Source organism: Centropristis striata, chromosome 18 (genome assembly GCF_030273125.1).
Source record: "Centropristis striata isolate RG_2023a ecotype Rhode Island chromosome 18, C.striata_1.0, whole genome shotgun sequence".
Classification (NCBI taxonomy): domain Eukaryota; kingdom Metazoa; phylum Chordata; class Actinopteri; order Perciformes; family Serranidae; genus Centropristis; species Centropristis striata.
Genome location: NC_081534.1, coordinates 16,258,174 through 16,273,493, shown reverse-complemented (window position 1 = coordinate 16,273,493; position 15,320 = coordinate 16,258,174). Strand labels below are relative to the sequence as shown.

Below are 15,320 nucleotides of genomic sequence, written 5' to 3'. Positions count from 1 at the left end.
GTATGAACAGACTGACCAGAGGTTTTACATGATGAAACGTTGGTGATATCAGAATAAAAAACAGACTTACGGCTCTGGTTTCATACAGAACCATCCTCTGAATCCCACTGATGATAGCCGCTGACTGAGGCATTTTTTAGCCTTATTTGCTCCAAAATGTCCCAATCAAGAAGAGAAAACACAATTGCTGCAAAGTGAGCGAAACACAAAGTGAAAATCCATTACTTCACATCACAAAAAAACAATACAGACATTTTAGAAGAACAGTTATACATATATAGTCATACTGCTTGCCAGTGTGTGCATCTTTTTTTCCGAGCTAAGTAACGTTACTCACCATTAATTTAGCAAGTTAGCTGCGTTAGCCAAAAATAATCCCCAGATGGGATAATATGCATCTCCTTTGGCAGTCTAAATAACCCCTTTGAACGTTTCTAATTCATTAATTGTGATTGTACCAACCTGCCTAAGTATTTACGGCTAGCATATTGCAACATGACTTTGTTTTAGTCAGGTGACTGTCATGACTGTCAACTGATACGGTGGCTCGCATGGTCAAAAAGCTCGAAGGGCTGAAAATGCGATTGATAAAAAAGAATAGAGAAATGCTATATATTTTTTTGCCGATATGACTCAGAAAATTGCTATATGTTTTAAAACGGTTTGTAACTATTAAAAAATACACATCTTAACCATGGTCTTAACACGACGAAGTTACTGTGAAGCCATGAGTTACATTTTAGCTTGTTGTAGCATTAGACACTTCCCTGAGTTTGTTAGTTACTATGGAAACCGCACAACTATCCACTATTGATCAGTCAACGGTTCTGACCATAGCTATTAACCTGGGGCAACTAACGTTAGTTATCCTAGTCAATAAACGATGATACACAGTTTAAAAGAGTAAGAAAATGATACAATAATGCCGCAAAATAGTGGTAAGTGAACTTCTGTTGATAATATGACAGCAAATATCTGCTTGCTAATTACCTTTAATATCGTCAAATTGATCAACGGCGTCGTTATCTGACGGCCTAGCTGGCTCGTCAGATAACGTTATGTGACAAATAAGCTGAACTGTTTATGACTTTTGTTCCTTGTGCATTGATACCCAATAAGATCAACTAGACCCTTTAGTGGACAACCTGATAGAAGATGAAGCTGAGAGAGAGGGACTTCTTGCCAAGCCCACCTGCATCATCATAGTTGGAAGACCGGTAATGCACACGCACATAAACACATCAAAGACACTGAGAAACGGTTTGAAGTTGCAGCTGCATAGGGTTGGGTCACACTGCTAATTGTACTAATTTTATGGATTCCAAAAACAAAAAACAAGTATTTGAATTTGATACTTCTGGATTAATTTAATATCAATCGTTGAAAACAGTTCACTTCATGTTAAAAGAGGCCACAGATTTGAGTTTCACAAATTTTTCTCTTGAAACATCTCAAAACTTATAAGAAAGTTATAAGAAAACTTATAAGAAAACAAATAAAATTCCTTTTGCTTAAGCACTTACAGTCGAACTACCTTCACAAAACAGTGGTACACATTACATGTTCACTGTATGTATTCTACAACACGCGGGAAGCTGTTTGCATGATTTTGGTTTTTTCTGTTGATGTGGCAAATATGCATGGAGCATGAAGCTTTTGCATCAACAAAGTAAACACAGTGTTTGTCAAACATTTAATAGAGCAATGCTGGAAGTGTGTCAAGTCCTGAATTTTACAGGCTATAAACTTAAAGCTTTGAGTTGTAACTAATGTAATTTAAAATCAAACTTTGCCAGTAAACTTCCATGTCTCAGTCTCCACGGCCCAACCACACATTCTGGATTCCTAATACCTTTGTGGCATTCTTTGTGGCAGGGTGTCGGCAAGACCACCTTGGCCAAAAAAATTGCAGAGTCCTGGAAGTGTATCTTAATCGATGGTGAGTAGAATCACTGCATTTCTGGTCCTTGTCCCAAATGAATTCAGATATTTCTCATCAGCTTTCATAATATTTCAGATACAGATCTGCTCAACACACACATAAAAAATAAAACAAAGCAAGGCACAGAGGTGAGTATTGTTTTATGTCATAGTTCAGAAAGGTTAGCTAATCCATTCATGTCATGTCTTTTCATGTAAATCTTTCTTTATGGTGTATGGAATTATTTTTCTGACCATTCTAGCTCTTGAATATTTTATCTGAGGGGAGAAGTATACCAGAGGACATGGTGCTGCAGCTGATTCTTGCCAGGCTTAACTCACCAGATGTGGAGCACTATGGTAATCGTGCAGCTCAAAATGTATTTTACCGTTTTCAACACATGTTCAGATTGCATAGATCCAACAGCCAGCTGAACATGTGAGCTCTGCCACTGATTGTTCTTGGTAACACATGTATTCTAATACAGGGTATGTACTCAGCTGCCTGCCGCTCATGTCAGAAGAGTGTCTGAAGATTAATGAGCAGATTGAGCTGATCAAAAACCTCAAACTAACTCCTGATTTCATAATCAACATTAAGGTAAAACACATGTCTTCAATTCAAGTGCATCAAGCAGTAATTCATTGATAAATATATTGCAATTTTTAAATGAACCTGTTAAGTATTTGGAATTTTAAATTTTGTATTCAAACATAGTTTTGTACATCTCAGATTGGTTTAACTACGACCATGACATTTTACACAGTGTGCCGACAAAGACCTGGTCCATCGACTGTCAGGTCTGAAGCAGCACCCAGGGACAGGGCAGCTGTACAACAGAGATCAGTGGGAGCGTGAGGAGGTGTTTACAAAGAAGAAAGAGAACAAGGATGAGGAAGGGGAGGAAGAGGAGGAGCAGGTATGCTTAAAGGAAAACTTTCATTGTCTCTGAATGTCGAACATGGATTCAATTATTTTATGTATTTATGTGCTTTTCCATTCATTAATTTAGATTGTTTTTGTATCATTAGTAAATATTCTCACAACTGTATATACTGTCATTTTTTCCTATACAAAAATGTTTTGTTTGTTTTTTGTTTTTTTTGTTTGCAGGCCGGAGGAGAAGAACTTCAAAAGAATATTATTCACCAGATCGTCTGGACCCCAGAGAATTTGGCCAGAAATTCTTTTTCTAGAATAAAAACGTACAAGGACACCATGCTCAGGCCACTGGAGGTGAATAACCCAGAGCTCCAAAGGTTCTGAATGGCTTACACATTCATTAAGAAACCAAATAAACATGTCAATCCACACACATAATGCAACTATTAGTTTGGCTAGTAATTTGAAATGAAGTCATCCATGTGTTACACAATATGATTTATGGAATATGTGCTTTCATGTGTTACAATTCAGACATCTCTGATCAGTTCCTGCAATCAGTGCAGTTATTCGTACATGCCAGAGTGCTGTCAGAGATATTGCAATTGTATGAAAGCCACCAGTGTGTCTGTATAATATGAGTAGCTTTGTTGTATTATTCTATTAAAGAAAGTTAACTGTCCCATGTTGTTTTACAATTTGTCAAAATCACAATAAGCCATTATCTGAGATATAACTGCTTATAAAGATATATTAACACAGCCTGATTTAAAAATAATAATAATTAAGAACCCAGTCTAAATTACATCAAATGAAGGGATAATTAAATTCTGCTCCTTACAAAGGTAAAAAAAATACTGACATGGTTACTGAACTTAATTTCTTAGAGCCAGTAAATTGTAATGTACTGTTATTTTTTTAAGGACTACATGGCAGACCACAACCCCCTCTATCTGTTGGAGCTGGATGGAAACAACACACCTGAAGAGCTGCACTTGGTAAAAAAAAAAAGAAGGGATAAATAAACAGTCGGATATTCAAGATATAGTGTTAAAACAACAAATTAAACATTAAAACTATGCATATCTTGTTGCTGAATAGATTTTGTCACCATAGCATGTTTTAGATTTTTAGGCATTGTTAGTCTGGTGCTGGCTTACATGCGAAGCACATGCACATGTGTTTGAGCATAAATGTGTATGTTCAACTACTTATGCATTATTTTGTCTCTAGTCTGTAATATCCCGTCTTGGATCCATGGCAATAAAGCATGTCTCCATTCCAGTCCTCCTCCAACACCCTGATGATGAGGAATTGTCAGAGGATGTTGACACGGTCTGCTATTATTGACTATATTAATATTTACTGTATATAGTATTATATTTTTTTTAAATCAATTTTAAACATACTCCATCTACTGAATCCACTCCTAATCAGAATTTAAAGTAGTTAAATCCTGAGTCCAAATGTTTTCCAGGAGGACCTTGTGAGAATAATGTCCTCCACCAGAACAGTGGCGCCTGGCTTTAGTTGGAGAAGGAGCCGCTGGGGTCGGACTTGTCCTGTTGCTCTGAGGGAGGGCAAGGTCATTCCTGGCAAGCCTGACTTATGTGTGGGGTGAGTGAATTTGTAGGCTGTGGCCAGGTGAATATATTCAAATGAGAACAAAACTTTCAACCTTTCATCTCAACCCCTGTGCAGCTTCCAGGACAAGTTGTACATCCTCTCATCTCAGGAGACCTACCAGAAGTTTGTCGCCAACCCCCGACCGTACTTGCTTCCTCCGATGCCCAGACCTCCCTGCACAGTGTCCATCATTGGACCTCCACAGGCAGGGAAGAGCACTCTGTGTAAACTTATAGCTCAGCACTACAATGCATCAGTGCTTGATATGGAGGTTTTAGTGCAGCAGGTTCTGGCTAAGGTTGAGCAGGAGAGGCTTGACAAAATCAAAGAGGAGACAACAAAGGTCGCTATAGAGAAAATCAAGATGAAGATGGAGCAGGATGGTGGACAGAATTCAGGCAAGTTGAGCTTTGCTGATCATTATAATTTCCACTATCACCTCAGGCCTTCAAAACTCCATGTGTATTGCACTCATACACAATATTAATGCTCTAATATTTTATTTCATCAGATGAATCCAATTCTGTAGAAGGTAAGATATTCTCTTCACTTTTTCTGTCTCCCACTGGCACAAACACGTGCCGTAGAAAGAGAGTCCACACAATCGATAATGCTCGAATTAACATATATTTAATCACCACTAAGTGACATTTGAAGCATCAAGCTCTCCTTAAGCACTACTTAAGAAGAGCTTACGTTCGAAAATGTCACTACTAAATATATGTTCATGGGAGCATTATCTAGCACCTAGTATTTATCTTCTGGCTGTGCATGTTTTTGTAAACCTCTTTGCAATAGACATACATACTTTGATACACAATATACTGTAAAAGTGTGAGAGAGTACAGGTGCATCTCAATAAATTAGAATATCATGTAAAAGTCCATTTCCAGTTGTTCAAGTCAAATAGCCCCAACCAAGTATTGAGTGCATATAGATGGACATACTTTTCAGAGGGCAACATTTCCATATTAAACATATTTTGTAAAATGGGTCTTTTATAATATTACATTTTTTGAGACACTGAATTTTAGGTTGTGATTATATGTAAGCCATAATCATTATAATTAGATGTCATTAAATAAACTAAGACCTGAAATGTTTCATTCTGTGTGTAATGGATCTATATAATGTGTTCTTTCCACTTTTTGAATTGAATTACTGACAAAAATAAACTTTCTATGATATTCTAATTTATTGAGATGCACCTGTATGTGGGAGCATGCACTATATTTCTTTGCAAATGTTTTTTGCTGTTGTCAGTGACAGAGGATCATCCAGAGGTACAAACCATGGTGCACTCTGCGCTAGAAGAAGCCAAACATATGACCACATCTCCCATCAGCCTGTATGCTGAGGTACTAGAGAAGCGTATCAAAGAGGTATGACAAAAATCTGAAATGTAGCAACTGCATTTACGCAAGCTGCTTGTTCCCCAAAATAAAGATCATTCCTTATTCCTTATCATTGCTGAAAAATTCTGGCCTTACAGATTGAAGAGGCTGACACTGATGCAGATGTCAGGACCGGCTGGGTGCTTGACAACTTTCCCAACAACTTTTCCCAAATGGATACCTTACAGCAAGCTGGAATCCTGCCAGACATCATCTTCTGCCTCAAAGACAGTGATGGCAATCAGGGTACAAGACGCAGAAACAATGCATTCTCATTCTTATTTAAATATATAGACATGAGTCTCTACTTCATATCGTCATTGTTAATTTTTTTTGCATTTCAATGTGTTGAACAGTTTTAAAGAGATTGTATGAGACAAACAAGGAGCATGTGGACAAAGCAGTAAGTAAGAGACTGCAGGAGGGACAATCAGAGAAGGCCTTGTAAGTCCGGGTGCAATGATGCTGTCAAATTTTGCGGGTTGTTTATATCTGGAATATATTGTTTATGCACCTTTATTCTTACTTCTTCATTTCTTTCCATTTTAGAAACCAGAAGGAGGCACAATCAGAGGTAGAGGCAAAGCCGTCAGAGCTGCAGACCAATCTGGAGACAGTTGCAGAAGAGACTGAAGGTAATCTGTCCATCTAAAACAGCCTAAATTCACAAAGAATCCTGTAGAATTGGACCCGTACTGTTTTTAAAGCATTCATTAATTTCCTTTGTAGAAATTCCTGAACAATCTGACACCACCACCCCAACAAATCCTGACATAATCAAAACAGAAGGTGAGACATTTATGTTACATTCTGCATTTTCAAATCCTGCATATTTTTGGATGGACTATACTGTATGTAAGCACCCTGAGAGCAGAAATTGGCTTAAAAAATAAAAATCTGTCCATCATAAACTTAAACTCCATTGCCTTTCTGTGTTGCTCAAGCTGTGGCACTACCTGATCATTGGGACTTGGGCTATCCAGACGGCCCAGAGATGAATGACTATAAACTGCAACTGCAACAGTTTATGTCCGAATGGGACCAAATGCAGAATGCTTTAACTGTCGCCCACTCAGTACTGGAGATTGGCAGCAAAAGCCCTGAGGAGCTGCTTCAAGAGATGGTTCTTCAGATGCAGAGTGAGTGTTTTGGATACACTACAAACCTCATGTCTGTTAATTGGTCACAATGGACAGTCAGGTTTCAAGTAAATGCATTATATACTACTACTACTACTAAATGCCCCTGTTTGGCAAGAAAAACCCCTAATCCAATCTGGTGTACATGCATGGTTTTCAGAGCCCTTTGAGTATGTGTCCTCTGAACAGTCAGCAATGGACCTGGACAAGGAGGCCGAGGACTTAGAGGCCTTAGCTGAGCTGGAGAGAGCCGAGGAAGGAAGCAGTGACAATGAGGCAGCAGAGGACAAGGATGAAGTTAGTAAAAAACAAGTTATCTTATGACTTTCTAAACAGTTGTCATGAACGGGCAAAAAAGAGATCCAAGACGTTTTTAGTACCAGGATGTAAACATGTTTATTTCTGCTATAAAGTTGAACATTTTAACATGAGGGTCCATGGGGATTGACCTTTGGAGCCAGCCTGAAGTGGCCATTCATGGAATGGAACTGCAGGTTTTAACACTCTTGCATTGGCTTAATTTTTCAGCCCTGTAGCCACTTGATTTACAATTGAAGATACTAAAGATACAGGCCTGTTTTACTGCTTTCTTGTTGATTAATAATATAAACTCGTCATTAAAAACATCTCTTCCCTCTCAATTAAGCAGGGGGTCACAACAGCCAAGAGATTACTTGGGGACACCCATCATTTCTGCCCTGTAGCCTTAAAAAACCATAACGTCCTGTTGCCCTGTACGGACGAAATTGCAGCCAAGTACCGTGAAAGGACCTTCTACTTCTCAAGTGTAGAAGCCATGGACTCCTTCCTTCAAAATCCTGCACAATATGTTGTACAGAAGGAGCCTCTCAAGGTACAAGCTGACATAAAAAGAAAAGTATAGATTGTAAAAAAAAACTAAGATCCCTAACAAGTTTCTAATGTTCTTCTACCCAAGCCTCCTGCCCTGCGGATCTTTTTGCTCGGCACCCGAGGGTCAGGCAAGACAACTAATGGCAAGTGGCTCGCCCAGCAGCTTGGTATCTTCTTTATTCCATTCAGAGAACAACTTCAAATGCTCATCATGGCCAAGACAAAGAAGCGGGTACCTTATGCTGATGAGGTAGAGTCTACAGAGGAGTCTCCTGAGGACTTGGAGGCCCAGATAGAGGAAGCCAGGGGGGAGGAGGAAGAGGAGACGGAGGAGATCTCTGCCAACATGAGTGACATGGAGGTTTGCTTCGATAAACTTTCCCTGTAGCAAGATTTCCAGTATAATGGTGCCTTAAAATACAGTGAATTCTGATATTTTGACAATGAAATATGTTGTATTTGCTTGTGCTTGTGTGTACTTACAGGAGGAAGTGGTCCTGACTTATGAGGAAAAAGTAATTAAAGCTTACCTGTCTGATGGAGATCCATTAACCCCACAGATCCTGGATATGCTTATCGCACCATACTGGAAACAGGAACCATACATGTAGCTTTACCTAAATTTATTATATATTTTTTCGTGTACTTATGTACATTGATTACATGTAGTGCGTTTACACCTGACAATGTAAAGTATTCATTGACCCTCATATTCTTTCCCCTTTAGGTCTACTGGTTTTATTTTGGAGGGCTTTCCTCAGAATCCCGATGATGTGCAGTACATGTCACAGCACCAGCTTTTCCCTGATGTTACGGTAATGATGACGGTTGATGTCACTGATGTTCAGAAGCGCCTGTTGCCGTCATACCTGGAGAGCTGGCGTGAGCGCCGCAACCACCGTGTAACGCAGCTGACACTCCTTCATGATCTACGTAAGAAGAAGCGGGTAAGAAAGTGACAATTATTTCTCTGCCAACTTTATTATCATTACTATTCCTGCTGTCTGTCCTTTCAATGTCTATATGTTGTGTGAGTACTTTGTATTGCTATCTCTTTGGTGCAGGGGGAGGACATTGCCAAGAGAAGAGCTGAACTCACAAATGCAGCCAAAACACAGGTGAGCAAACTCATTAAAACCACTGTCGTCCTCTTTCCATCACTGCTTAACCTCCCTTCGTCCTATCTTTTACTTTACTTTCACAGTTCCCCATGTGCAGACTGAACTTGGATAGTCAGCCTTTTGTTTTAATGTCCCCGTGACCTGGAATGATTTTCAACTCACACTGAGGATCAATACGTGCATAACATTTTTTCAATTTCGCAGCTTGATGGCGGACTTTCCTGCAACTGTCTGCAACTGTTTTTAGCTTTGGTCATTTTAAACAGCATTTTTACTTATTCATTTATCTAGTCCGTCGTATTTTGAATTTGTATTTCTGTACTGTCTGTAAATGTACTCATTGTCACTGTAAATGAGGAAAAAACCTCTGTGCCTTACGAGTTTAAATAAAGTGTATATCTCCAATTCAGCTCAGAAATAATGACGATGGAGAAGACAATGAAGAAGATGAAGCTGCAGGCAACATAGAGGATGAGATAGAGGCAACGCTGGAGGAGGAGTTTCCTTCAGAAGAAGATCATGAAGACACAGAGAATGAGGAGACAGAGGAGGCAGCGTCTGAGAGGCTGGAGATGGAGATAACAGAGCGTTTTCTGACAGATGAAAACAGCCTCGTTACTGTGACGGTACAATGTCACTGCTAAAACCCATGCTATGATTGAATATTTACTTTGGGACAGTCAGGATTTACACTAGTTTTATAATAGTCTGAGCCAAACAAGGCAAAAAGTGAAACAAATTGTCAATCACTAACAAGGGAAAATTCACAAAGAACTGATTGTGGCAACTAATTAAACCATGAATATTACTTGTACAAACAGCACAGGAGCACCAAGATGATATTTGCTTGGAAGCGCAGTTAGGGGTGCATTTTACCCTTTTTGGTTGCAAAGAACACACATTTTCTTTTTGTTGTATTTGGGCAGATTAAGCAGCTGCAAAATGTTTTGTGAATTTTGTCTGTAAAAGAGTTGTTTTTACTCCTCCTGGAGTGAACCTATAGCTACGTTATGTGGTCTGTATAGTAAACATTCACATATTGTACTTTATATGCTCATATATTCTGCTTCGTCCTGTTCTGTCATCAGGAGCTCCTGAGTGAACTAAACATTCCCAAATTGTCAATCAGTGCATCACGCAAGCTACGAATGGTGCGGCATCAGCTGCTCCAGCAGATCCAGCCCCTGGTGACCAACAGGGAATCACTCTTCCAAAAATGCCAACCCATCTCATACAGCCTGGCACATAGGCTGCTTGTCTCCTCTTATAAGTTCCACAGTGCTTTTTGCTGCTACGACCCCATAAAGGTATGAATTAGGAATGGCCACTACTCGAATACTAGTCGGCCTTGTCTGGTTTGTGCTGACATTTAAATCAGCAGAACTGTGAATTTCCTGTACATAGTTGGCTGTAACATATTGTTTTGACCACTCATGTCTCTTTTCTGAAGCTTTACAAAGAGAGAGATTTGATCCAGCCTCTGCAGTGGCCTCTCAACACCACATATCCCCTGATCTTCCATCAGTATATCTACTTCTTTGGGTCTAAGGAGAACCGCAACACATTTATGCTGAACCCTGAAGTACCTTCGGCAGCCTAAGCCCACCCTTACACTTCCTGTTAAACTGGCTGTTGTTGGACCTCCCAAATCTGGAAAAACTACTGGTACGACTCAAGATAGCTAAAAATACTTGTACTCATCTTGTACTTTCTTTTATCAAATGCTCCTCTCTCTCTTCTTTCTTCTCCTTCAGTCTAAGTTTTTCTCATTATGCTTTATGTCTTCAGTTGCACAGATGTTTGCTCAGAAATATGGCTTGGCCCGTCTGTCCATTGGCAGTGCTATGCGTATGGTGCTTAACGATCGGGAGCACACTGATCTGGCTATCCAGATGAAAAAGCATCTCTCCCGGGGACTTGTTGTGCCTGAAGAGCTGGCCATTCAATGTCTGGAGGTGGCACTCATGAGCTCAGTCTGCAGCACTCGAGGGTAAGATAGGGATATGTATTCCATTCATCAGTTTATAGATATTAAAACTCAAGGCTTGAAAATAATTTGCCTGAAAATACCTGCCTTGTTTTTCCAGAAAAAGACAATATTCCTACTTCGCAGTAGGAATATTGTCTTTTTCTGGAAAAACGTCCTCTTTCTCTGTTATTCCTGCTTGAGGGTGTTTTGAAGACAACATTACCTTGTTTGGCATTCCAGATACGTGTTGGATGGCTTTCCGATGACACTTAAGCATGCAAAGTTGATGGATTCCCGAAGCATCATTCCCATGATAGTAGTTGAGCTGAAGCTGGACACAGTAGAGGTGCTGAAGAGAGGCCTTGTGGACAAGATGAAGCCCAACAAGTGAGAGAACACGCATCCAAAGCAACTGTAAATACATATCAGGAATCTGGCAGCTGTTTTTAAAATCACAAACCTGCACTACCCCGCCTCTCTCCTCCCACTGCAGGCCTCCCCTAATGCACGACAGCTCCGAGATCCTCAACACTCGTAACTCCTGTTACAAGCAGGAAATGGAGCATGTGAGGCAACATTTCCAACAACAATATCAGAACTGGATCCTTCTTGATGGCTTGAAGAGCGTATGGTGGCTCTGGAACAGCATTATAAAGGAGGTCAGCATCAGCATGAGATATATCCACAGCTACCTGGAGAGGACGGGCAGCGGTAAGTACTAGAGGCTTAGTCAGGTATTGACTCAGTGAGGCTCTTTACACCTAAAGTAAAATATCTCAAATACCCAAAGACAAGAAAAAAAATAAAAAATGCTTCTGGTTTATGAACCAGGAAGGTTTTGTATTAACATTTCACAAGTTTGAACATAATTTCTTTTGCAGTCGCTTCTAAAGCACTTTGAAGTTCGTTATTTAAATAAAGTGTGATTGATTGATTGATTGATTGATTGATTGATATTAACATGAAAGAAATTGATTTCAAAATAAAAAATACAATGCAATGCAAGTAATAAGACTAAATCCTTTTACCAACATTTTTATTGTTTTCACAACATAACAAAGAAGTACAATTGCATATATTGAACCAACATGTCAACCCCACCCCCACCCATCATCCAAATTATTCCAATTCTTAGTTGGAGGTCAGTATAGTTATAGTCCATTTCAGTCTACTGCATAAGAAAAAAAGGAGAGAAAAAAAAACCAAAACACTTCTGCCATATTGAGTACCACAGAGGGCCGTTGTTTACATGTCTCCAGGCTCTTCCATCACTTGTGACAAGTCTGTTGTTAACACATAGCAAATGAAGGGGTCCCAGATATGATGAAAAATATGTTATGGATGTTTTAATGTGTAAGTAATTTTCTCTAAGGGGAGAGTGGTATATAGCCCAGACAACCACCTGTGGTCTTCTGGTGATTTTCCAGCATAGTGCTATTACTCTCTTTGCAATTAATAAGACTAAATCTTAACCTCTCCATGCTTTTTTTCTGTCGCAGGGCAAGCAGCCTGCATCGACAAACTGTGCATTACACCCCAGGAGCTGCTGTGTCGTCTTGGAGAATTTGGTCATTACTGCCCCATCTGCCTGGCTCTACATCAACACCTGGTGGACTGTTCAGGAACTGCAGCCTTAACTCATGCAGCTGAGTACAGGGGACACTATTACAAGATGTGTGGCAAAAAACATCTAGAGGTCAGTGTTGTGAAGCACACACATGTTCAAATACACATGGAAAAGTGTGCAAATTAAGCTGATTTTCTTCTTTTCAAATCCGTTCATCTCAGTCACTGTCCAATAGATTTCATCATGTATGTACAGTACTATGAATTAATGCCAGATAAACAACATGACATTACATTTATAATAGCAGATTAACATGCAGATGATTTGTGTTAACTGTGCCTGGAAAAAAAAAAGTTTTCTCCCTTGACCACAGCGGTTCGTGTCCACTCCAGATGAGTTTGTAACTCCAGGCTGCCCACACACTCTCCCACAATCACACCTGCTGCCAAGAAAACTGACTGAGATCGAGGTGAAGAACAAATTCCCACAGCCTGTTGAAATGAAGGGCTTCTGCCCGGTCACTTATCTTCATGGAAAGCAAAGGTATACTATTCACCCTTATAAATGTCCGACCCATGCATGTTTATTCCTTTTTGTCATGTCTTGAATATACATTTTCTCAGCAATTTAAAAGACCTCCCCAAAAAAGTCAATGTAAAGAGATTCCTGTGTGTACAGATAAAGAATCATATGGTGGATTTTATTAGAAACAAATGAAGTGTTTTCAGTGTGTGTTATGATACACGATTGATGTTTTATGAATGGCATAATAGAGATTTCCATTGATCAGTGGAAACAACTACAACATTTTTTTACTCAACAAGTTTTGCAAGTATTTCATTTTGAAAGGACAAAGTTTGAATAGTAATGACCAGAAATTATTTAGAAAATAATTATTTAGAAATCTGTGAACCAATACAAATAGAACAAATATGTCAAGAGGACTTAATTTGTGTCCGATTTATTTACATTGCCTACAACTCTTTACTGTATTATGTAGTTCACTACTCATGGAAGGTTTATATGTCCTCAGTTATGAAGCCCTTGTTCGAGGAAGGATGGAATATGCTGTTGAATACAGAGAACGGATCTACATTTTTGAGACAAAGCAGAAACAGGACGAGTTTTTGAGGTGCGGGCCTAAATCTTTGTAACTTTGAGACATACTCTTTGTGTTTGATTTTTACTAGAAATATTTAGTCCTGCTTATCAATAGTATTTGAAAATCTTTCCACAATCTTTATAGCCATAATTAATAGTCTGCTGAGTGAAAGTTTGTGTTGATATACTATCTCTCAAGGATTCCTGAAACCTACTGGGACCAGAAGCTGCCCAGGAAAGTTCCTCCTCCCAGTGAACCTGTAACCATCACCTCCCTGCCAATGTTGAGCTACCTAGAACAGGTCAGACACAACATTAAACACATCATTTGACATATAGCTATGTTTCTAAAGTATCTTTGATATCTGTCCAGCTCTGAGTTAAGCCTGTGTTTTTTTAGGGTGTGTCGGTGTCCATCATCAAGGCCATGACAGCTGTTGGGTGTCTCAAACCAAAGTATCCTTTCCTCACTATACAGAAATCATCACTTCTCTATGTGGCCTTCTACCTAAGAGGTAAGAATTGCTTAAACCTAATTAAAATGAAGTGACATTTTATCTATTTACTTTTGCCTTAGTAACATTTTATGCAACTCATGAATTCAATTTTACAGCTTTCAACCCCAAAAGCACAGAATACAGTCGCCAGAAGTACAAAAGGAAGCTGGCCTTGTTTGAAGAGAACTGTGCGCTCATTCCCTACCTGAGCTCAACAATGAGAGGGAACTACAGGCCTCCAACTGAACGTCCTATTGACTTTGAGTTTAAACTGAATAGGTTCCTGGCCTTGGGAGACTCACCAGGTGCCAACAGTCTATTCTAGCTGTGCCTGTTTTGAAAGTGTGACTACTGGTATTTAATATTGTGTGGAAAAACTGTACGAAAACAAAGTCATTTTAAAGCAACTTGCTGTGAGAGTATATTTTATCTAGAGCTGTATGTAATAAATCACTCTAAAATGTATTTTGTTTGGGTTATTAACGTTGCTTTTTGAGCTACTTAACTTGCACTTTTCTTGCATCATATTTTACATAACACAAATGAAACAAAGTCATCCATTTCTTGTCTTATGCATTATACAAAACAAATCTCATTTACTGTGTAAAATCTTTATTTATTTTAGACTTTGTTTTGCCTTCTTGTTTATTTATATTCTATATATCAATGTTTTAACAGAGCAGGGATTAGTATAGTTCTGAATTTTTTTATTGGTTTTCGTTTAATTTAATTGTTGAATTAGTTTCTAGAGTGGGTTTCCCTGTTTCAGGTAGTTTTTATTGTTCACGGATGTTAAGTTTTAATACAGTTTTTTATTAGTTTCAGTATTGTCAGGGGCAAGATTTTAGAAAGTCAGAATTTTTTTCTTCATATTATTACATATTTTTATTTTATATTATAATTACAATATAAACACATTACAACACATTGTGATGGCAATTGACTCAGTCATGTAGACTTTCCAGCCGGAATAAAAATATAGTCATATTCTTCCTAGTGCTTGTTGTTTGACCAAACTGGCAAAGACTAAAACAATATACAACATCAATATATTTCAGATGTTATTCTATTTAATTATAGTAACTTTTCTAATAACATAATGTTGTTTCATTTAGTCAGTGAGGGCTTTTCAACCCTTTGATGCACAACATATAAACACCTTCTAATGTACAACAAGGGTCAAAATGACCCGCATTCATTTCCCATTTTATTTCATGCTGGCTGTGTTTGAATTTTTTTATTTATTATTAC

At 38.7% G+C, this 15,320-nt stretch overlaps 2 protein-coding genes across 3 annotated transcripts in view; one reads left to right on the top strand and one right to left on the bottom strand.

Moving 5' to 3' along the window:
* The window catches only part of fig4a (FIG4 phosphoinositide 5-phosphatase a), a 66,097-nt gene extending 65,493 nt beyond the window's left edge, over positions 1-604 (bottom strand). The window contains exons 1-2 of one of the 2 annotated variants that reach the window (XM_059355977.1): positions 463-604; positions 71-187 (exon numbers count right to left, since the gene is read on the bottom strand). In XM_059355977.1, the coding sequence (XP_059211960.1) occupies positions 71-133 (63 nt within the window). In that variant the 5' untranslated portion in view covers positions 134-187; positions 463-604. Of the gene's footprint in view, positions 1-70; positions 188-337 lie in introns of both variants that reach the window. The other variant, XM_059355976.1, reaches the window with a different exon arrangement.
* Positions 605-736: 132 nt separating this feature from the next.
* ak9 (adenylate kinase 9) lies at positions 737-14,528 on the top strand. Its single transcript, XM_059355978.1, is given in 38 exon segments — positions 737-938; positions 1,120-1,217; positions 1,876-1,939; positions 2,018-2,070; positions 2,184-2,280; positions 2,409-2,521; positions 2,688-2,840; positions 3,035-3,157; positions 3,727-3,801; positions 4,037-4,138; positions 4,281-4,420; positions 4,505-4,827; positions 4,941-4,961; positions 5,693-5,811; positions 5,922-6,069; positions 6,180-6,267; positions 6,373-6,458; positions 6,553-6,612; positions 6,768-6,962; positions 7,123-7,259; positions 7,612-7,815; positions 7,900-8,175; positions 8,300-8,421; positions 8,542-8,761; positions 8,879-8,932; positions 9,346-9,561; positions 10,024-10,242; positions 10,386-10,513; positions 10,515-10,600; positions 10,724-10,925; positions 11,145-11,291; positions 11,398-11,615; positions 12,404-12,600; positions 12,845-13,014; positions 13,505-13,603; positions 13,772-13,874; positions 13,973-14,087; positions 14,186-14,528. Coding segments are annotated over 38 exon segments (5,196 nt in total). The 5' UTR covers positions 737-922; the 3' UTR covers positions 14,395-14,528.
* The last annotated feature ends 792 nt before the right edge of the window (positions 14,529-15,320 follow it).